Source organism: Brassica rapa, chromosome A09 (genome assembly GCF_000309985.2).
Source record: "Brassica rapa cultivar Chiifu-401-42 chromosome A09, CAAS_Brap_v3.01, whole genome shotgun sequence".
Lineage (NCBI taxonomy): Eukaryota > Viridiplantae > Streptophyta > Magnoliopsida > Brassicales > Brassicaceae > Brassica > Brassica rapa.
Window position 1 is genome coordinate 42,466,929 of NC_024803.2, and position 22,246 is coordinate 42,489,174.

General features: G+C 34.7%; 5 protein-coding genes, 1 long non-coding RNA gene and 1 other non-coding gene across 17 annotated transcripts; 3 read left to right on the forward strand and 4 right to left on the reverse strand.

The window, feature by feature from the left end:
• Window positions 1-73: 73 nt before the first annotated feature.
• LOC103843115 lies at window positions 74-2,413 on the forward strand. 10 transcript variants are annotated; one of them, XR_628083.3, is made up of 8 exons: window positions 169-301; window positions 512-568; window positions 651-745; window positions 839-932; window positions 1,022-1,159; window positions 1,255-1,465; window positions 1,534-1,818; window positions 2,152-2,413. It is a non-coding gene; the product is annotated as an uncharacterized LOC103843115 (long non-coding RNA). The 10 variants fall into 10 exon arrangements; XR_004451226.1 differs by having other exon boundaries at window positions 74-568; window positions 864-932; XR_628082.3 differs by having other exon boundaries at window positions 83-568.
• A 2,555-nt stretch (window positions 2,414-4,968) lies between these two features.
• LOC103843114 (ribosomal RNA processing protein 36 homolog) lies at window positions 4,969-6,894 on the reverse strand. Its single transcript, XM_009119821.3, has 10 exons — window positions 6,725-6,894; window positions 6,522-6,647; window positions 6,241-6,437; window positions 6,084-6,150; window positions 5,953-6,005; window positions 5,802-5,856; window positions 5,645-5,719; window positions 5,433-5,553; window positions 5,292-5,338; window positions 4,969-5,218 (listed from the first exon to the last, which is right to left on the reverse strand). The coding sequence occupies exons 2-10, from the start codon at window positions 6,627-6,629 to the stop codon at window positions 5,123-5,125; spliced, it is 819 nt and encodes a 272-aa protein (XP_009118069.1). The 5' UTR covers window positions 6,630-6,647; window positions 6,725-6,894; the 3' UTR covers window positions 4,969-5,122.
• A 430-nt stretch (window positions 6,895-7,324) lies between these two features.
• Window positions 7,325-10,298, forward strand: LOC103843116 (dehydration-responsive element-binding protein 1F). The gene has a single exon (XM_009119822.3). It carries the CDS (start codon window positions 9,482-9,484, stop codon window positions 10,097-10,099), a length of 618 nt encoding a protein of 205 aa, XP_009118070.1. The 5' UTR covers window positions 7,325-9,481; the 3' UTR covers window positions 10,100-10,298.
• Window positions 10,299-10,671: 373 nt separating this feature from the next.
• On the forward strand, window positions 10,672-10,743 carry TRNAG-UCC. The gene has a single exon. It is a non-coding gene; the product is annotated as a tRNA-Gly (tRNA).
• Window positions 10,744-10,775: 32 nt separating this feature from the next.
• Window positions 10,776-13,861, reverse strand: LOC103843117 (calcium-dependent protein kinase 26). Its single transcript, XM_009119823.3, has 5 exons — window positions 13,194-13,861; window positions 12,250-12,931; window positions 11,875-12,171; window positions 11,434-11,805; window positions 10,776-11,251 (listed from the first exon to the last, which is right to left on the reverse strand). The coding sequence occupies exons 2-5, from the start codon at window positions 12,842-12,844 to the stop codon at window positions 10,962-10,964; spliced, it is 1,554 nt and encodes a 517-aa protein (XP_009118071.1). The 5' UTR covers window positions 12,845-12,931; window positions 13,194-13,861; the 3' UTR covers window positions 10,776-10,961.
• Window positions 13,862-15,025: 1,164 nt separating this feature from the next.
• Window positions 15,026-16,501, reverse strand: LOC103843118 (expansin-A7-like). The gene is made up of 3 exons (XM_009119824.3): window positions 16,331-16,501; window positions 15,765-16,080; window positions 15,026-15,671 (listed from the first exon to the last, which is right to left on the reverse strand). The coding sequence occupies exons 1-3, from the start codon at window positions 16,491-16,493 to the stop codon at window positions 15,359-15,361; spliced, it is 792 nt and encodes a 263-aa protein (XP_009118072.1). The 5' UTR covers window positions 16,494-16,501; the 3' UTR covers window positions 15,026-15,358.
• A 3,081-nt stretch (window positions 16,502-19,582) lies between these two features.
• Window positions 19,583-21,809, reverse strand: LOC103843120 (glyoxylate/hydroxypyruvate reductase HPR3-like). 2 transcript variants are annotated; one of them, XM_033279571.1, is made up of 3 exons: window positions 21,531-21,809; window positions 20,306-20,706; window positions 19,583-20,153 (listed from the first exon to the last, which is right to left on the reverse strand). In XM_033279571.1, exons 1-3 carry the CDS (start codon window positions 21,562-21,564, stop codon window positions 19,818-19,820), a joined length of 771 nt encoding a protein of 256 aa, XP_033135462.1. In that variant the 5' UTR covers window positions 21,565-21,809; the 3' UTR covers window positions 19,583-19,817. The 2 variants fall into 2 exon arrangements, with proteins under 2 accessions (XP_033135462.1, XP_009118073.1); XM_009119825.3 differs by having other exon boundaries at window positions 20,306-20,703; window positions 21,528-21,809.
• Window positions 21,810-22,246: the final 437 nt, after the last annotated feature.

Below are 22,246 nucleotides of genomic sequence, written 5' to 3' on the forward strand. Positions count from 1 at the left end.
CCACTTGGAAACTCCTTCTCCACAAAGCTGACACGCGTCCGTCTTCAACACTACGCAGCGTTTCATTTAAGTTAAATGTGTTACGTGGGTTTTGTGTCTAATCTGGGCCTTAAGTTTGTTCAACATGGCCAGTCCAGCAATGAGTTTATATTTTTATCTTCTAATAAAAAAAAATGGAAAAGTTAAGGAGAGGCTGAAACTGAAGAGTCGTCTTCAACATTCTCTTAGCTTTTCTCAAAAGCTCTCCACTCCTCACACGATCTATTGTTGATTGCATACTTCCATCTTCAGATTCTTCGAGGTAATTCCAAAGTTAAAACTCATAATTATCAAACTTTTCTCAAAAGCTTTTGTTTGTGGGAGATGATTTTGATTTTGATTTTGTTTACGTACTGATCATCGAACTTTTTCCGAAAGATTTCGTTTATGGCAGTTGATTTTGATTTCTAATTTGTTCGTTGATTTTTTTTCAACTTTTTCATCTATTGATCATCAAAATTATTATTCAAAGCTTTTGTTTATGGGAGATGATAGTGGGAGTGGAAATTATTATTTTTGTCAAGCTCAGGTAAAGGCACGCCTCTGTTATAAATTATTTGTTGTTTTCTAAATCTACGACACACAAAAAGACATTAGAATATTTGTGTTAGGTACTGCACCCTTCAATAATCCTCGATGGCAAACTCCGAATAATCTTGAGAGCAAGTTTTCACGGGTTGGTGATAACTACCGCTCCATCGATGAGGTTTGAATCACATAAACTTTTTTTGCCTTGGTTTATGTGAGTTTATGTCTATTGGTGATTTGGTGTTTTGTTTGATTTTCTTTCTCTTGACAGGTTGCTTCTGCTCTTCCACATGCAGGTTTGGAGTCCTCGAATCTGATTGTTGGTATTGATGTCACCAAGAGAAATGAGTGAACAAGTTAAACAAGTTACGTTCTTTATGTATAGCCAATGTTTTAGTCTAGATTTTAAGTGAATGCCACTCTGATCTGAAAGCTGACTGGTGATTTGATTTAGGGGTGAAATCATTCGGTAGGAAGAGCCTGCATTACATTGGGACAATAAACCCTTATCAGCAAGCTATTTCCATCATTGGAAAGACTTCATCGGTTTTCAATCAAGATAACTTGATCCCGTGTTATGGATTCAGATATGGTAACAACTTTAATGTATCCATTATCATTTAACTGCTAAGTTTGTTGTTTGGTCTGTGATTACAGATTTAAGGTTGGTTGCTTTGGTTATTACAGGGAAATGAATAATATAGTTGAATGAAACCATTCCTTGAGCACTACAATAACAACAGGTCAAAGATGACATCTCACTTTCGGGAACGTCCGTCTTGGAATGAGAATCATGCGTCAACGGTCCTGGTGGTTATATACTAAAAGTTTGTTGAGGAGGATCACCGAGCATCAACACATCACATGTTGAAGCAGCGATTAATGAGAATGGTATCGGGTATGTTAAGCTTATGGGTCGTTACAGTGTAACTTTTTTCTTATTTGTTTTTGCTTTTAACATTACAGATAAAGACCTTCGATGGTTTACAACAGGACTCATAGCAATGCATGCTACATAAGCTAGCGGAGATGTCAATAGCTGTCTTACTCCTTAGTCAGCCTCTTATCTCTAAGGAAGGTGGACTCTTGGAGTTCTTTGATAAACGGATCAAGGTTGAGTGGTCACGTGGTGATTGTTTTTGCTGAAGAAGCAGCGCAAGAGTTGATGTGCAAAAACATGAATTTAACACTGATGCCTCTGATTACAAGTTTCTTAAAGATGTCGGCTTCTGGATACAACAAAGCACCAAGGTAAAAATTAGATTCAAACTTTCTCTTATGCCATTTCAGATAACGGTTACGAGACTCATTTTCAGAAGATACAAAGTGGTTAATGGGTTAGAGTCAATTTGTTGGGTCATGAGTCTTTAGCCTATTCCATGCATAAGTAGTATATAAGTAGAAGTGATAATACGATAGATACTTATCTAGAGATTAGATCACAAGAGGGGGAGGTGAGAGACTCCATTATTAGTTCTCTCACGTTTGTTTCCTTTGCTCTGTTTCTATTTTGATCCAAGAGATACGTTTCACGTATCAATAACTTTAAAACTCATCATAATGTTTTTTCTTCTCGGGTGATAGGATCATTTTAAGAAGCTTAACATGATGAGGAATCTCAAATACATAGGTAACAAAAACCATAACTCTTTCTCCCCACTTTTCAACTATTTGGATATTGTAAAGTCATTTCTTCATTTCTTGCGTTTAGATCCTACATACATGATTCGGGCTGTTCAACAGTAAGAATGTACAAGTTGAATTGAAATTCTTAAAAACAGTTTGTAGTTGTTTAAGATTTGATGTATGCTTATATTTCTGATGTGTAAGTTTAGATATTTTTCTTTTTGTATGTTTTATACACAAGTGTGTTGTACGCGATACCCGAACATTAAACGTGTCTTCTTCATTTCGGAGAGAATCCGCTTACTAAGCACGGAGCTAAAAACAACACCAGCACCATAAACGAAACCACGAGTCTTATCAGTGACAACGACATCTGATCTAAGAATAGAGTTTCCCGTCGAACAGATGGAGATCCTAAGAAGATCGCTGGTTGTTGCAGCAGACGCCTTCCATGGTGATAAAATAGACGTGTAGAAGAAGAGAATGATGATTTCTTCTATGATTATGAAAGTGACCACATCCAATTTTGTAATTAACGAAAAATTATAATTCTTACTTTTAGTTCGATGGGAAACTCTATTCTTAGTTGAAATGATTAACTACATATGGGACGGTTAACATGTTATTTTTGATCTAGAGATTTAGACCTGTTTTTGATTAAAAAAAGAAGAGGATTTACATCCGTTAAAACATAAAATAGAATTCCAAAATATGTGAAAAGCGTTATCAAAGTTAAAAGGCACATACATATAAGAGTCCAAGCGTCCTACACCAGCAAAGTAAACCTGCAATACAAGAATATTGAACACTGACGTTGACAGAAAACATGATTCAACAAAATAGAAAGGAATTAGAAGACAATAAGAATATAGTTAAAATAAAATATAACAAACGTAGAAAATCATGGAAATACACAAACCTTTTTGTCATTAGTAGTTGTCTGAATTTTTCATCAAGAACACTGTGAAGAACACATCATATCAGAGGTATAGAAAACAATGACAACCAAACAGACAATAACTTTGAATATTACTTGGAAGCCCGGTGGGACTCATGCCAAAATATAAACAAACGACTGAATTCGTTTTCATTATTTGAGCAACATATGTAATCGCATGGTCTTTGTATACCTTTATATTTTTTTAAATAAAAAAATTCAAAACATTATTTTAGCTTTTTCCAATTACGATCCCAGTTTTAAAGATGTGATCCAAAAAATAATACAACATATCTACTTCTTAAAAATGTGTTCATAGGCAGGCATGGGATTTATTATCCGAGATCCGGATTGGATTCGATCCGGGATCCGCTCCGAAATAGGATATCCGGGGTACCCGGATCCGAATCTGGATAGTAAAATTTTGGATTCGTCCAAACCGAATCCGAATCCGGATATCTTAATTTTTAGGTCCGAAAATCCGGATCCGGATCCGTATTTTTAAAACACATTAAATTTTTAAATTTTATTAATATTTATATTTGATATATTAATATTATACATGAATTAATTTTATAATATTATATTTTAGTTTTTACAATATTATAGACATATATAAATATATTTATAAATATTTTATCTATGTATTATATTAAAAATTAGTATTTAAAAAAAATATTTTTAATTATTTTTACGGATCCGGATATCCGCGGATAATAAAATATCAAGACGGATATACGAAATCCGGATATCCGTAAACCACAAATCCAGATCCGGATACTAAATACACGGATCCAGATCTGGATACCCCAGATTTTACGGATATCCAGATCCGTCCCAAGCCTATTCATAGGCACACAAATCCATCACAAAACTTAAACCAAAAGCCAAAACACAACTTAATCGTAATACAAACCTGAACGTAAGCAAATAAACTATATAAGAGTATCTCGAAAAAATCTCTATAACTTCAAATATATAATTTCTTACTCGCCAAATTGTTTTTTTCAAAATTTCAAATTTAGAGTTTTGTAGAGTGAACTACTCAAAACTTCAAATTTAAGTTTTATTTTTATTTGCATTTTGGTCTTTGCAATTAATTACATATCACATTAAGTATTTTTCTATTTATCATTTTAATCTTTAAAATTTATATTATTTTAAAACTAAATCAGACAACAAAAATATTACAAAAAAAACTTAATATTTTAAAAAGATACATGACGACATAATTATTATGCAAGTTTAAATATTATAATAAGTCTGGTAAATACGACTACTAATCTCAAAAAGTTCAACAACTAGGACATACTCGCAGACCTACCCATTCCTATTAATATGCTAATTCATAATGCTTCTCAAATTTAAACAATACATTAAAACATAAACGAATACACTAAATATTAACAAATTAAGGTAACCACTTTTTTTTTATAAATTTCATTAATCTTACCATCTTTTGAACTCACTCACACGAGAATAAATTATTCCCTCATTTAGTCCAACATCGATAAGTTAATCAACTTATCATGGACAAATTTTTTTTAATAAACTAAGAACATTTATTAAATCAATAATCCAAATACAAACAAAAAAACTTTGAAAAATATATTTTAAACAAGAAAAAAATATCACATCCCGCGCGTAGCGCGGACCGACCCTAGTTCCTAATATTAGTATGTTTGAGGTTGAAAGATATGATAGAGAAAACGTATAAAATTTTAAGATCTATACGTTCATCCTAAAATGATACTTATACTCGGATTTTTTTCTAATATATTGATTATTACTCTAACTAGTATGTGGTTGTTTCATGTCTGGAGAGAACCACAACAAAGTCTAAGTAACATCAGTACGTGATATGGCTTTCAATTAAGCAAACAAAAAAAAAGGTAAAGCTACATTTGGATTTGAATTCTCATCACAAAGCCCTTCATGAACCAAACGTAAAAAAAAAGTCTGAAAGCAATACTGTCCCTCTCTCTATTGCACTCAGGCATCGGCTCGACGATAGGGCATGTACCTATGATCCTTCGTTGCGTTCTTCTTCCTCCGTTTGTCAAGAAACGATGAAAGCTTCCCAGATTCCTGGATTGTACATCAAAAAGTGATTCAGTGATTATAAAGTTTCAAAACTTTGGACCAAAACTGATTTACATACCTTGAGACTGTTGTACTTCTCGATGAGTTCTTGCTTTCGGATCTCAGCTGCATAAGATGTAAGATGTAAGTTAAAACTCGAAGCTGCTACATGTTTTCAACGCAAACTCGGGAGTTTTGGAGTAGAAAACTAGGAACATACATTGTTTGAGATAGTAAGGCTTTTTGCCCATCTTTGCAGCTTCTCTTTCTTTCTTTTTGTGCTCTGTCAGTATTGACTTTCCTTTGCTGTTTGTTGAGGGATCATACTTCAACAACTTCTCCTGAGGTATTGCACAGCCAAAGAAACATACGATTAGATATTAACCAGCAGCTGGACAAGAGGAGGGGCAAAAAAAACAAAGGACCACTTACAACATAAGTTAACTGGTCCTTGAGTTCTTCGACGTCTTCTGGATTCTTTGTTTTCTTTAGCTTCTTTCTCAGTTCCTGTTCACAGAACAAAAGGCTTTGTGAGAAATTGGAAAAACTTTTAATATCAGCATTTAGCGTCATCAATCAATCAAAATACCTCTCTTTCAACAGGAAGTTTCTCCTCGAAAAAGAAACTGTATCTCTTCCTGAACCTACAAAAGATAACACAAAACTTAGCTTCACCTCAAACAAGAACAATGATCAACCTATAAAACTACTTTCATGCTTCACAAGAGAGAGAAAGATACCCCTCAGGATCAACGTTCCCAGCCAATGAGTCAAAACGAGGATCACGAACCACCTGAATGCAAGTAAAGAAACTCTTGAGGAGAAGATTCAAAGAAACAGTTTCTCAATACTCAGAACTTATTACAAGTACCTTCTTCGGAGCTTGAATAACCTCTCTATAACGACTCACTGGTCTTTTAGAACTTAACTCCATTGGTCTATTTCATCACGAACGAAACAAACAAAGATTAAAAGACAATCAAACAAACTGAAAGATAACAAGAGAGACCAAACAGTAAGTAAGTTACCTGTTCTTGTTTGCACGAGCAGGTTTCTTCGCTTCAGAGAACGTTATGTTCTTGTCTGAAGCACGACCAGTGTTCTTCTTCACTTGAGAGAACGATGGCTTCACGGGAACAGCAGGACGAGGACGAGACCCATCAGCACGCAGTCTATGAATCTCCTCCAACGTCAACTCTTTCCCTTTCTCTTCTTCTTCTTCTTCCTAATTTTCAATTAAAAAGAAAAAAAAAATTCAAAATTTATAAACTCAACAAACAAAGCAATACTGTAAGAGATTCCGACAGACCTCATCTGAAGAAGACATAGAGGATAACGACTGCTCATCGTCATCATCTTCACTGTCGTCAAAAACAATCTTACTAGAGCTCGGTTCAAACTTACTAACTTCCTTCATTGTCAATCACGTGAAAACCTAAACACAGAGGAATAAAATTAACACCAGCTTCTTAATCATGGAATGTAATCGAAAACCAAAACTAATAAACTTACTTTTGAACACAGAGAATCTGTAAACGAGAACGGCGCGACAAGTCGAGGAGCGAGGAGTAATGAAAAATAACAAACAACTGTGAATAGAATTAAAATCAAATTAGGGTTTTTATTTGATTCCAATTTCGGATTCGGTTCATTCACAAATCGAACCGAATTTAAGCGGTTAGAACAGTGTACCAATCGGTTTACTACAGGTAACTTGATAGTTTAGACTTTAGATATTAGAAGATAACGGGCTGGACCTGGCTATGGGTTTTAAGAAATATAACGAAAGTTAGAAGTGGCTAAGAGGAAAAAAATCCATAGAAAACCTTCATTTGTAATTCTAGGGACCATTTTCGAAAGCATGAAAAAAATGTTGAAATTGACGTTGAATAATCCATCCTATAAATTTTAAGAGCAGTTGAAAATCTTCTCGAAGATGTATGGATTTCCCCGTCAGCGGAGAGGCTGCCTCGTCCAGACGATCTCATAGTAATACTGTTTGATATCTTATAAAGCAGTAATCCAGAAACATGTTTAATTGTAATGAATTCGGTAAAATATTAGTAATACACACGTGATTTACAAATGATTGGCTATAATTGCATACTAAACATGTTCACCTAAATATTGCTTAAGGCAAATTTGAATAGGGAGAGAAAAATAATTAAAAAGAGAGACGAAGGTTACGCGCATGTGACACTCACGAGACAGCACGAAACCTTAATTCTTTATTGGCCGACATGTTTTCTTGTCTGAACACTTTATATATAGACTATAGTATCTTGTTTACATATTTATTTCGCAATTTTGTGTATAAATAGTTATTATTACTATTAAGTATTAACAAATCTAACATCATCCTCATCACACCCGTCACAATCGTTTATTACTTGCATACAAGTTTTGAGTGAGTACAGTAAATGCATTGCATTGACCTGCATTCTTATTGTACTAATTTATATAAAAAAATCTAATAAAACTGTTCAAAAATTAAAAATATACTAAATTCACATAAGATGTTGTATAAATTAGATGAAAGTTTTCAAGATGCAATCGCGAAAATGGTGTAAAATTAAGTGATGATGGAGAGTAGAAGACTGCAACTAGCAATTTCAGTTTATAGGAAAAAATTAACTAGCTATAATGTATATACTGATACACATATGTAGAGTATTAATGGTCTAATGTGGAATTTCGGATAGTGAAAATTCTCTATGTAGGTCTATGTCATAGAACATAGATCGAGTCTCCCATTTATTTACGGTTACTATAAATTCTTCGTTAGTCACTACAGAGATATCTATGACAACACGACAATATGGATTAGAGAAAAGATAAAGATACCATAAGCAAATCCGTTTATTCTCTACATTACATGAAATCTACATATCTTGAAGTATTTTGAATGATAAAATAAAGGGTGAAATCAATGGACACATGAATTATGCGTATAATTAAAACATAGTAGTACTAAGAAATAGTTCCCACGGAAATCCCACGTGTTACATATAGTTTACTCAATATGGAAACCAGTCACGTGTTGTATATCCGCAAAGAAAAATATCTTTTTCAATTAAGATATTTGTTGTCCAACGTAGGAGCCGGCTGGACCCAACTTCCAGATTATAATAATAAGAAATTTTCACTCAGTCTTGTACTCTTGTTCAAACATCAATAATCAATAAACAATTAGCACTATGATGGGGGACAAACCTTGTATAATTAATTCTTCATTTTACTAAAACGTCCAATTAGGTAACAAAGAGGGTCCCGGACCATTCTGGTTATTTAATATAATGGGGTCAAGCTCAGACTAAAGATCATCTTCAATGGAAGGCTCTACATTTTTCTCTAAAATAGAAATTTCTATTATAAAAGTAGATTTGTTCTGATCTATAACTCTATAATAGAGTTTCTTTATTTTAGAAGAAAAATAGAAAATGTTACTTTTGTCTCTATATTTAGAGATGAAAATAACACATTTTTATATTTTTCTCTATAAATAAAAAAAACTTTATTATAAAAGTATACACTAAAGTAAATCCACTTTTATAAGATCATTTTCAATGTATGTGTCTATATTTTCCTCTAAAATAGAGATCTTTGTTATAGAGATATATTTACTCTAATGTATGACTCTATAATAGAGTTTCTCTATTTTAGAAAAAATATAGAAGAATATTACTTTTTGCCTCTCTATTTAAAGGTGAAAATAACACATCTATATATTTTTTCTCTATAAATAAAGAAATTCTATTATAAAAGTATACATTAGAGCAAACTCATTTTTATAATAAAGATTTTATATTTTAGAAGAAAATACAAAGATAAAAATAGAGGTGGATTAAAGATGATTTAATCAAAATTCTTTATTTTAGATAAAAATATAGATATAAAAATAGAGTTGGGTCAGAAATGGTCTAAAGCTAATAATATACACTCATAATGATTACGTGGCAATAAGCCTGCCTTGATACAAACAACGGTGTGTTACGCGCGTAGATTTCGCATTATGCGAGTCCCATAACCGTAGCCTATATATATTCTTCTTCTTCACTTCTCTGCTTCATAACTCCCAACCAAAAAAAAAACAACACAAAGCATAACTTAGACAAACAAACAAAAAGACTTTTAATTCGAACAATCTTTAAACAAACCACTGTTCTCAGAGTTACCCAGTGAGATCATTCGATTTTTTTAACAGTGGTTTCACTTTGTAAAAGTTGAACCGAGAGTTAATTTTTTTTTTACCGACGAACTAGCGTTCTAATGGATAACAACGATGATATTATGCTGGCGGAGATGAGGCCGAAGAAGCGTGCGGGACGGATAGTGTTCAAGGAGACACGTCACCCAGTTTACAGAGGAATACGGCGTAGGAACGGTGACAAATGGGTCTGCGAAATCCGAGAGCCGACACACCAACGCCGCATCTGGCTAGGGACTTACCCCACGGCGGAGATGGCGGCGCGTGCACACGACGTGGCTGCTTTTGCTCTGCGCGGGAGATCCGCGTGTTTGAATTTCGCCGACTCCGCCTGGCGGCTTCCGGTGCCGGAATCAACCGATCCAGATGTCATAAGGAGAGTGGCTGCGGAAGCGGCAGAGATGTTCCGGCCGACGGAGTTCGAGAGTGGGATCACGGTTTTGCCCTCTTACGGCAATGAGGTGTATTTGGGCTCTGGTTCAGGTTCGGGATGGGAGGAGAGGAATGTGTATGGATATGTGGAAGAAGAAGAAGTGTCGACGACGATGAGGAGACTGGCGTCTGAGCCGTTAATGTCGCCGCCGCGGTCTTATATGGGAGGGGAAGGCATGACTTCTAATGCTTACATGGGAGAAGAGATGTGTTATGAAGACACATCACTGTGGAGTTACAGTTATTAAGCGGGACGCACATTTTATTTACACTATATTTGAATAAATACTATATAAAATGTCTGCTAGCAATAGTGTGCGAGTTGTTAAGATTTCTCTTCTGAAGGGTTTTATTTTAGATCCTTTGTTTGAGGTACAAGATTCCTTGATGGAATAATTTTGTATGGTTTAGTATAAGAAGATCTTATAAAATGATTTGATGAATCTATATACAAAAACAACAAAAGAGAAGCATAGGCCTAATTTGTAATGGTTATTGAAATGCCTATATCCACAACCTCGAGTACAAACATATTCAAGAAGAGATGGTGGAAAAGGGGATAACGCCACCTAAAGCTTGCGAGAATCTGTATTTTAAAACCCAAGAGGCTTTCAACCTTGACAATGATCCAATAACATACCTATGATGAAGACCGTGTATTTAAAAAAAAAAAACACGTGAGGTTGTGTTAGAAAACCAAGTTTTTACTTATGAACTTTTGCCTACATGTTTCATTTTGTTTGTTGTGTGCTCTTCTTTACATGTATGTACTTAGTAGTTATATGACTAAAAATGAAACCACAAACACACCAATCGTTCAGCGTCTGTAGTCCAACGGTTAGGATAATTGCCTTCCAAGCAATAGACCCGGGTTCGACTCCCGGCAGACGCATCCTTTTTGATCTTTATCAAAATCATTTTCAATTAATCACAAGCAATAACTTTTCTAAATTAAAATCCAAACCACACCCTATTTCTCGGACATCTCCGGTTTTTTAACAGTTGGGTCAGTTTCCATGGAAAGATTTTTACGACAGAACAAAGACAAAACAAGACCAAAACCAGATGTGTAGAGAGAATAATTAATGCTCATGAGAGTCTTCTTTGTTACTAGCAGACAAGTGACAATGTGAGAGATGGAGCCGTGGGAATATGGGTGCAAGATGCCCATCGGATTATCGATTCAGTGACTGCAACATCCACCACCAACTGGTCTAGCTCACCTATTCCTATGGTCCTGTTTCTTTTGCTGTGCAGACCTGACATTCTTGACCAGTTTCCCCTTTCCCTTCTCGTCTCTGTCTTTCCTGCTGCTTCTGTCTGACTCTCACCTTCTTCCTCGCGCTTCTCAAGCTGTGAACAAGAATCTGGTGAAGGCAGTAACCTCTTCGGACTTGAGTCTATAAAAAAGGGACAAGATTATTTGATCAGCTCTTTCACATAATAGATTTTTGTGGTTCCATTGCAAACACTGATAAAGAAAATAATACTAATGCAAACTCTTTCCAACAATACTAATACTAATGCAAAGTCTATATAACTAGACATAGCAATCCAGAAAGAGTGAGAGAAGAGGAAGTACCTCGAAGTTTCTCATCTGTCTCATGAGTGTTGTTGTTCTGTGTCGTCGATGGACTCGGACTAAAGAAGGTAAAGCTTGGCATAGATGGGAGTGTCGACTCAAGTTGTTCCCCATCAAAAGAAAACCCACCAAAACCAGAGGTTGGCAGCGCTACGTTGTTGTTATCAGCAGGTAAGAAAGAGGAGAACGATGATCTACAATCGTTATCAATCGATTCCTCTAACTGCCCCATGCTAAAGCTATAGTCTTGCTCCCGAGAAACATACTCTGTGGAGAAAGAACATCCACCACTCTCCAACCCTTCACACCCAACCCCATCTCGACCATATTGTTCTTGTCCTGGCTCAGATAACTCCTCCATCCAAGAGTGAGCTGCAAGACAAATCATCATTTCAAGCCTTATATTCCAACAAGTTGAAATGATAGATCAGGATGACATACCTAAAACACCATCAGCCGTTAGCCTCTGGGAAGGATCAACACAAAGCATCCCGCGGATCAAATCCTTGGCGTATGAAGTTATATTACCCCACGGCTCTGCAGAAAACCTCAAATCTGCTGCCCTGACAGCATCAAAAATCTTTGACTTAGTCTTTCCCCAAAAGGGAGGCACTCCACTGAGAAGAATGTACAAAATAACCCCTGCACTCCATACATCAGCAGCTTCGTTATACCCCCCTGACAACACTTCGGGCGCTATATAAAACGGACTACCAACAGTCCCATTTAACTTCTCTCCTGTTTCATTACAAAAACCACATCTTAGAACACACAACAACGTTCATGAAAGTTTAAAGAGATAGTTATCTATCTTACCTGGCTTTATATAGGTCGCCAAACCAAAATCAGCTAATTTAATAGGAGAGGAAGAAGCCACTGTAGCCATGAGAATGTTCTCAGGCTTCAAGTCCCTATGGACAATACCATTATCATGACAAAACTTCACCACTTGCATCAAATGCTTAAACAGCACCCTGGCACGAACCTCCGAATACCTTCCATACTTCTCAAGCTTGTGGAAAAGCTCACCTCCCGCACAAAGCTCCATCACAAGATGCACGTGATCCTCCTCCTCGTAAACCGCTTTTAGATCCACAACGTTCGGGTGGCCAGCTAGTTTAGCCATGATGGCAATCTCGAGTTTGATGCTTTTCATGTCCTCCTGCGTAACAAGTCTGTCTTTAGAGATGGACTTGCAAGCAAGCCTCTCGCCAGTGAACTTATCAGAACACACTCTGATCACACCGAACTGACCCAGACCTAACTGTTCCCCAAGCACGTAACGGTCTTTTAAGCTGGAGACGTTAACCGGGTTGAGAATGGTTTGGGTGAGGGTTGCAACTTTGTAGCAGTTGCAGAATTCAAATAAAGGTGGGCTTGTGTTCTCCTTATCAGATAGGTCCATTCCCATATCCAAAAGATCAAAAACCTAACTTGTGATTCAGCTATAGCAAACCTTCTCTTCAGCTATAACATCCTCCTTTGAATCTCCTCTGATCTGTAATAGTTTTAAAGACTTAAAACCTCAGATCCAAGCAAACTAAAAATGGAAAGGTTTCAGCTTTGAATGAAAACAGAACAAATAAGTCAAATTTGTGATTGAGACCCAGATAAAATGATTTCGAGCTCAAAAGTCCTATTGAATACGCAAACCCTCGAATTGAATCGTGATAATGCAATTCCCATCTCGAATTTAGCAACAAAGACGAAAACTTGCGGAGATTCATCGAAAAGATTGAAAATTTATGGAAAAGTTTTACCCTTTTTAGAGCAGAAGAGGAATCCGTCGAGGAGAAAGTAACAGGTATAGGTCTCGCAGCGAATAGAGCAGACCTAGTCGTCTTCTCTAGTCTCTCTCAATCTCTTCTCTCTTTCAAAAACAATGTCGTGTCAACTGGTTACCGGGAGAAACCAGCTTCACGTTTTCCTCTTACTTAGCGAGATGATTTTTATTTATTACAGTTTAGACCTCTCATTTTTATTTAATTCTAATTGCCACCTCATTCTTTACGATTCTAGAATTTTAACCATTCGCGACGCGAGAAGCCATTTATCCACGTACTAGATCATTCAGTGTTAAGTATATGAAAGGAAACAAAAATATTCAAAAGTCATCTAAAATGCAGGTAATGAATGTTATTTACACTAGTTTAGCCGTTGTTTTGAATCAAATTTTGGTTTTAAATGAAGGTTTGACAATAAAATAACTTCTTATATATAGTTCGTAAGCTATATAGTCTTCTCTCTAAATTATTCGACCTTTTGGATTTGTCTAGAGGAAAAAGAGGAAACATATCCAACGGCGAAAAAGATGAAACCTATACCAACTAGCTTTTATGACGATAGTTAGCTCAACAACCAATTAAAGCATGCCATGTGGTATTTTACTGACCGTACGAATCAAACGGGGACCTAGCTGTCGTCGACATTCGTTTCCTCTTTGCTACGCTGTCTGAGAAACTCCGTGTTACTACTAAACTAATTGAATTTACTTTAGTTTTATTTAGCCCCACAATACTATAGTTTAATGATAAATCATTAGAGTTAGTTGACTTTGTCTATGATTTTGAGAACCAAAGGGAAGAAGTCCATCTGTATTTCATGTTTAATTAGCTGTACAAGCATAGTCACCGAGGATTTTTTTTTTTTTTTTTTTTTGCGCAACAGTCACCGAGGATTATTATTATATTTAAACTATTCTTTCAGACACGGAGTATATGTCAATGTAGTGGCGTACTGGCGTGAGGCATTAAGAATCAATTAGCACGAGGAGATTCCGCTTAATTTGTGACTTGAATTACGAATATTTAACTATGTGTTGCAATATTTTAGATACATTGAAGCCCATTGGTCTCAGTTTGGAACCTCTCCATCACGTCCCTCACTGTGACAAATTATACATGAAGTAAACCGTTTCATCTCTAATATCAAAATATGTATCCACCTAAAAATTTTCGCCTTCACTAATCGATTAAACTAAGAATCAAAAAATTAACTTTACTACATGATAATAAACCTCCTCCGAGAATCTTTCGTATAATTCCCACCCAACATAAAACAATATTTTTTTTGTTATAACAAGAGATGGAGAAAAACAAATGAATACTACAAACATCAAGAAGGGCTAGCAAAGACACATAGCAGATCAATAGTAGGATGACAAAATATTAAGGAGTCTAGCTATTACTATAAAGTATAAAACCTGAGAAATGAGAGATTAATTAATAAGGTAATGAGGAACTTGGAATGCTAGGATTTGGAGTTAGGAGACGGTGTGAGAGTTCCAGTTCCTCTTGCTCTGATTGATGAACCAATTGTTGTTTTGCTTAAGCTGAAGAACTGAAGAAGTTTTGTCTCATTCATTTTTGTCTTGTGGTCTTCTTCCATTTTACAATTTTAGAAAGTATTTTCTAAACTCTTAATTTACAGTAAACAAACAAGGGTATTTTGTCCACATAGATGATTTAGCGGTCTAAGTCTTTAGTTATATAGAAATTTGAAATTCATTGTGATAGATTAAAGTAATCATTTAAAAAAAACTCTAGCGTTTTTTTTGGGTAAACTTGCTACTTGCCAATTGTTAAGTTGTTTCTCTGGTTCATAATGTTTTATAATTATTTGCACACACTTACTTAATGTGGTTACTGTTAGAAATTATCACATGCACATGACACAATTCAACGAAATGAAAGTACCTTGATCAAGAAGTAGTGTTGACTTCATCATCATGACTCCGACTATGAAGAGTTATATCACAATTGCATACATACTTTACACATTCATGTAGATGTATAACATAAAGCCGGGCCAGTAACAACACAAGGCCACCGAAACTTGTACACATCCCAAATACAAAACAAAACAAAAAAAAAAAAGAGAAGAAAGAAGAAATCCCGTTTGGGTTTCCAAGGTCAAAACGATAATTTCAGCGAAAATTGGCGCCACTCTTGTAAGTCATACCGGCGTTCCAGTTAGCCGGAGCAACGTTCCAAGCGTAGACGGTTTCACCGGTTGTGTAAGAAGTGACCCGGAAAGAAAGAGACTGACCATAGAGAGAGGAAAAAGCTTGGTAAGAGGCTCCCCAGTTGTGGCTCATGCTTATCCAATTCGTCCGGCTACCTTTCACGGCCATGCTTTTTATGTCTCCGGCGCCTCCAACATTCATGACGAAGACGAGAAGCCAGTAAGAATTGCCTTGGAATTGAAACCTCATACCTCCACTCCTTTTGCATGGGACTCTACATATATCAATCGCATAAAATATATCAGTTACATAGTTTATGAGAATGAATATAAACATTTATACAAATAATTTTAAAAATGATATACACCTGCGGTATGCAACAGGGATGATACCGGCTCTCCAGTAAGCGAGTTTCATGAAAGCCGGCTTAGCCATATCGAAATGAGTTCTAGGAGGATTGCACCAGCCACCATTGTTGGAGTCTTGGTACCAATTAGGAGGGCAAAGGTTGGTGGCTGTGACCACCGTCGATGGGCGTCCATAGTTACAATGTTTCGAGTTCACACAGACTATTTGGAAACATTGGCCGCATCCGTAACCGTCTTTGAACAACGTCGTGCTCAGCGCCGCCGTGTCCAAGCCGTAGCCGCTGTTAAACAGGTTTCCGTACCCACATGCACCACCTGCATATATGTACATAGTTGTTATGTCACTGATTGCATGTATGAGTTGTATGTAAGTAGTATTGTAATTATCGGGCAAAGAAGGCCTTATAGGAGTGGAAATTTATTCTTTTGAGAAATTATATTTGTTAACAAAAAAAAATGGTGAGTAAGACATATTTTATAAAAAATTAAAAATACATCTTTTTGAGCTTGGTGATTATATTGTATATATGTACATGAAAATTAACAATTTTACTAACATACGTACCCATGGTTTCACTACCGGTTTCGTCGCCGTAGAAAGTGGCATGAGCGTATCTCCACGGGCTGGGCCTGTAATATCCTGCAACGAATTCACCGGAGATGGCGAAGGCGACCATAACTATTGCGAAGAATTTCTTGAAGCTCCAAGAACTTGAGATTAGACCCATCTTTCGTTTCTTTTTCGTCTTGATGGGTTTTCTTAGGTTTTGTTTTGTTTGTTTGTTTGCTGATGAAGTAATCGAATTAGAGACAAACTTATATAGAGGTGTTATTCAACGATAGTGGTGGTTAATACGTGAGGGCCATGATCCTTTTTTCCATTTTATATTGGAGACTTTTGTCCGTGCTGATTGGGATTTGTTTCAATTTCATTGATTATTTGCAATAGATCCTTTGAATACGAACTAGAGAAAGCAAGTCAAATTATTGTTTAAGTGAAGTTTTAGAATATGGTACAATTTGTCACTTTGACGTGCGAGCAGGTTCTAAGTGGTTCTTGTACCGACCTTATCTAATCCCCTACGTGCGTCTATGTATATTATATAGTACGACATTTACACAATTGTAATGAATTTCTTTTCATTGATCAGTTGATATATATATAGTCGACAAAAAAACATGTATATTAGTTTTTGTATTGTCGTTCTAATGTTGTCAACTTGTCAAATTATATAATTTCATCGGATTTAGAGAACAGATTAACAAATTTCATGTCCAAGGCTTGAGCTTGTGATCTTGAATACTTACGTAATTTTGGAAACGTATATACGTCAAGGAGGAGGCAACATACGAACTTGCCAGTTTTAAACCAACTCATGTGAAAACTATTGCTGGTATTATGGTTCAATAAAAAGTATTTTACCGAAAGGCATGATGGAAATTACATGCTATGACTTTAAGAGTTTGATAGAGAAGTGGTGAGTAATATGATTAAATATACAATTAATTAAACTATTAGAATAGTTTGTTCTAATCCCTTATATATTAATTGAGGAACATTTGAAAAGATGTAACCTCAATTTTGTATTAATTAAAAGAAGCCCCAATGCATAGGTGGCACTCAATTAGGTAGTCAATTACATTCAATTGAAAAATAAGTAGGTCCACATTCGATTTTTATATGTTGTTAGATACATAAGTTGGTCAAACTATATGATATAATGATATGATATGATATTTTCTTTCCTTAAATAAAACCTACGGAATTGCCATAAATGACTAATATATATATGACAATTAATGAGTTTAATAATAAAGATTTGATAACAATGTATATCTCCTCCACCATTTTTTGTTTAATTTTATATTATTAAAATAAATTAAACAATCAAATTAGCTATAAAAATAAAATTTAGATTTTTTCGTATATGTTATATTTTGAATTTTTAAAAACGACAATAAATGACTAAAACTATTAAAATTATTATGTTAAAAATTAATGATCAATGGTTTAACATTTTTATTATAAGAAGATACACATGATTTTAAAACCATATGAGTAAAAAATATCATTTAATAATAAAATAAATATATATATATATTAAACACTATATACCATAAGATTACATAAATATTTTAATATTAAAACTTTCAATGAATTTTCAAGAACATTTATAAATTATAAACTTATTAAAGATTTCAGATTGAAAATTTTGTTATCGATGATTTAAATATTTTGTTATAAAACGATATGAATGATCATAGAACCGTATGATTATAAATTCTTATTTAATAAATAACTATACAAAATATACTATTCCTAGAAAAATAGGTTGGTCCATCTTAACTTATATTACACTTTTTATTAAACTAACTATCGAATTGATAAATAACGTACCAAAAAATGTTTTGCACTTTCCTTAAATAAAAGCTACGAAATTACCTAATATGATTAACGTATATGCGAAAATTAATTATAATGAATAATAAATATTTGATAACAATTTTTGTATCTTAGTTCTTTTTTTTAATTTTATATTATTAAAAATATTTAAAAATCACATTAAATATATAATAAAAACATTTATAATTTTTTTATATGTTATATTTTGAATTTTTCAAAACGTCTATAAATTATTAGAAATTTGAAGATCCCCACTCTGAAAATTTTGTGATCAATAGATTTTTTTTGTCATAATAAGTTACAAATGATCATAAAATTGTATTAATATGAACTTTTATTTAATATTATAAGAAGATACACATTATTTTAAAACCATATGAGTAAAAAATATCATTTAATAATAAAACATATATATTTATATATATATATATATAGATTATACTATATACCATAAGATTACATAAATATTTTAATATTAAAACTTTCAATGAATTTTCAAAAACATTTATAAATTATAAACTTATTAAAGATTTCACATTGAAAATTTTGTTATCGATGATTTAAATATTCAGTTATAAAATGATATGAATGATCATAGAACTGTATGATTATAAATTCTCATTTAATAAATGACTATATAAAATATACTATTCTTAGAAAAATAGGTTGGTCCATCTTGACTTACATTATATTTTGTATTAAACTAACTATCGAATTGATAAATAATCTACCAAAATTTTTTTTGCACTTTCCTTAATTAGAAGCTACGGAATTACCTAATATGATTAACGTATAAATGAAAATTAATTATTATGAATAATAAATATTTGATAACAATTTTGGTATCTTAGTTATTTTTTTTTAAATTTTATATTATTGAAAGATATTAAAAAGTCACATTAAATATATAATAAAAACATTTATATTTTTTCTTATATGTTATATTTGAATTTTTCAAAACGTTTATATATTATTAGAAATTTGAATATTCCCACTCTGAAAATTTTGTGATCAATAGATTATTTTTTTGTTATAATAAGTTACAAATGATCATAAAATATAACGCATATGAATTTTTATTTAATAAATATTCAAACTAAATAATATATATATATAAACACTAATGATTTAAAACAACAAGATTGGCTAATCAATTTAGTCGTCCAGTTGAAATCTTTCAAAAGTATGTGAAAGACTAAAGTCAAAGTAAATATGGATTTAGAATAGTAGTTATATTTTACTAACCAAATATCGAAAAAAACCGAACCGAACCGAAACCAACCCGATATCCGGATTGAACACCCGTAATCCAAATGAAGCCAAACTATTGTTTCATTCTCCAAAATATAATAAAAATAATAACTTAATCCCGTGCAAGGCGCGGGTCTTATCCTAGTTAAACTATTAAACGAGTTACTTACAAAAATCCAAATTGTTCAAAAGCATAACTGACTCTCTCCGATATAGGAGAGAGTCAATGATCAACAGTACACCTTTTTAATCACATTGCTCTTTTTTTTAACAACAATCATATTATTCAATAACTAAAAAAAAGTTTGATTATTAGCCCTTTTGATCAAGCCGAACGATCTCTCAGTCTAACCGAACCGGGGAAATCAAAGGCTGGTCCGAGAAAAACGCCTTCAAGTTAGCTAAAACAAGCAGCGCAATATTGTCCAAAGACCATCTCCTTCTCATCAATCAGTCCTCCTCGTCCCACATTGATGATAACCCCGTTCTTCCCAAGAGCCTCCATCACTTCTCTATTCACAATGTGGTGCGTTTGATCATTCAAAGCGCAGGAGAGAACGATGACATCGTTGTTTGCTGCCAAGGAGAGAACGTCCGGGTAGTAAAGGTATGGGATGCTCTGTTTCTGACTTGTCGAGTTGTAAGAGATGATGCAGCCAAAAGGTTCGAGTCTTTTAGCAATGAGAGATCCTATGCTCCCTAGTCCAAGTATCCCAACTCGCTTCCCGCTTAGCTGCAACAAAAAAACAGAGTATAATCATAACCACAAAACAGAGTATCATCACAACCAAAAAAACAGAGCATCACGGCATCACCGCTCCTGATAAGAAAGTTATCGTCTTTCTCCAATAATCATTGAAAAGTGTTGAGATTTCTCGAACAAACCTTGATCCCTAGCTGGAAGTCTCCGGATTTCGCCCAATTCGCGGACCGGACGTAACGATCGGCCGCCGGAATTCGACGGAGGACGCTAATCAGCAAACCGACGGCGAAATCCGCCACGTCTTCAGAGAAGGCTTCGCCGGCGTTGGTGACGGCGATGCCGCGACGCTTACACTCGGCTAGATCGACGTGGTTGGTGCCGACGCTGGTGCAGACGATGAGCTGGAGAGAAGGGAGGTGGGAGAGGAGATCGGCGTCAATCTTGAGGAGGGCGATGTTGACGAAAGCTCTGACGGAGGAGGCTTGACGGGAGAGGAAGACTGGAAGCGGATCCGATGAGGTGTGAGTGTTGAGAATCCGGTAGTTACGACTTAGAAGCTCGTCCATGAAGTTTAGTTTAGGTGCATGGGCATTCGGGGTCCCAATCGGGTTTCGGTTTTATCCATTCGGGTTTCGGTTTTTCGGGTTTATCAAAATTAACCCCATTTGGGTTATATAAAAGTTCGGTTCGGGACCGGTTCGGGTTCTATCGGGTTCGGGTCGGGGTTAGTAAATCTTCAAAGAACCGGTATAACCCATTGTACTTTCGGGTTCGGGTCCCAGTCGGTTCTTCGGTTTAAAAAATACCTGATTTGTACCTATTTTGTAACTTAAATATAAATGAAATCGGTTCTTCGTATTTAAAATACATGATTTGTACATATTTTAATAGCCAAAACATAAGTAAAATCGATTCAAAAATAAAAAAAAAACATCAAACGTGATCATTCAAAATCAAGCGAAAGATAAACATAGTTAGTGATAGAAAGAAAACCAGATAAGTGAAATCATAAAACAAAAAATAAGTTCTCATGAAATAAGAAACATTATTCAATAAAAACAAAACCAAAATCTAAAATCTTCAGGCATCAACCGCCACATTCCACCATCAACCTTCATGTAACAGATAATTATTTTAGAAGTTCAATAATATCTAAAAGTATTTTGGATACATATTAAGAATTTAGATCATATTTGGTAGAAGTTTTTTTTGTGATTTTAAATGTTTCGGGTTCTATCGGATATCCATTTAGGTCCGGGTTCGGTTCGGATAATACCCATAACCCAAAATACCAAAAAACAGGATCCATTCGGTATTTATGTCGGGTTCGGATCGGTTCGGATTCATTTTTATCGGATCGGATTCGGTTCGGATTTTCGGGTTCGGTTTATTTGCCCAGCCCTGGTGGCCGGTGAACGAGGACGAGCGGAGATTCCGACATTGATACTGTTTGATAGAGGGGTCTGTCCTCAGAGACTGTAGTCAATCTTTATCACTTACTTTTAAGTGGACCCACCAAGCTATTTATTTGTTTGGTTAACGTTTTTGCCTTTTATTATTAGAAGAAATAAAATTATAAATAGTGAAATACCTTAGAGCACCATTAACCCTAACATACTACTTCAAGTGCTTATTTTTTTTTTTTTTTTGGTTTTTTTCTCTGATTAAAAAAATAATAAAAAATAACCAATCGCGGACCGCCACGTGTCAGTAAAACCTGTGAATAGTGCAAGCAACAGGTGCTTGTGATGCCTAATTAAGCACTCCTATTTTTTCTTCTTCTCTTTTCTTTTTTTTAGTTAAAAAAAACCTAAGCACCCCTTAAGCATCCTCGGTTAATGGTGCTATTAGGAACGTAATGATCAGTTCAGTTGATTGACAAACAAGAGATCTGTGTTTGACTTGCCTCGTTCATCGGTCTAGGGAACCTTAGTCATGTACAGACTACAAAAATGTATCCGAGTTACTTCTATGGTTTCATTTAAGTTGATCTTAGCTCCTTGAGGAGAGTGTCATCTTATTGTAGTTGTTAGATCACAGCTATAGCGGAATCTCCATGCAACTCTCCGATGCCACATTCCAAGAAGTCGGGTATGTTGAAAAGAGAATTGTTGCTTCTGTTC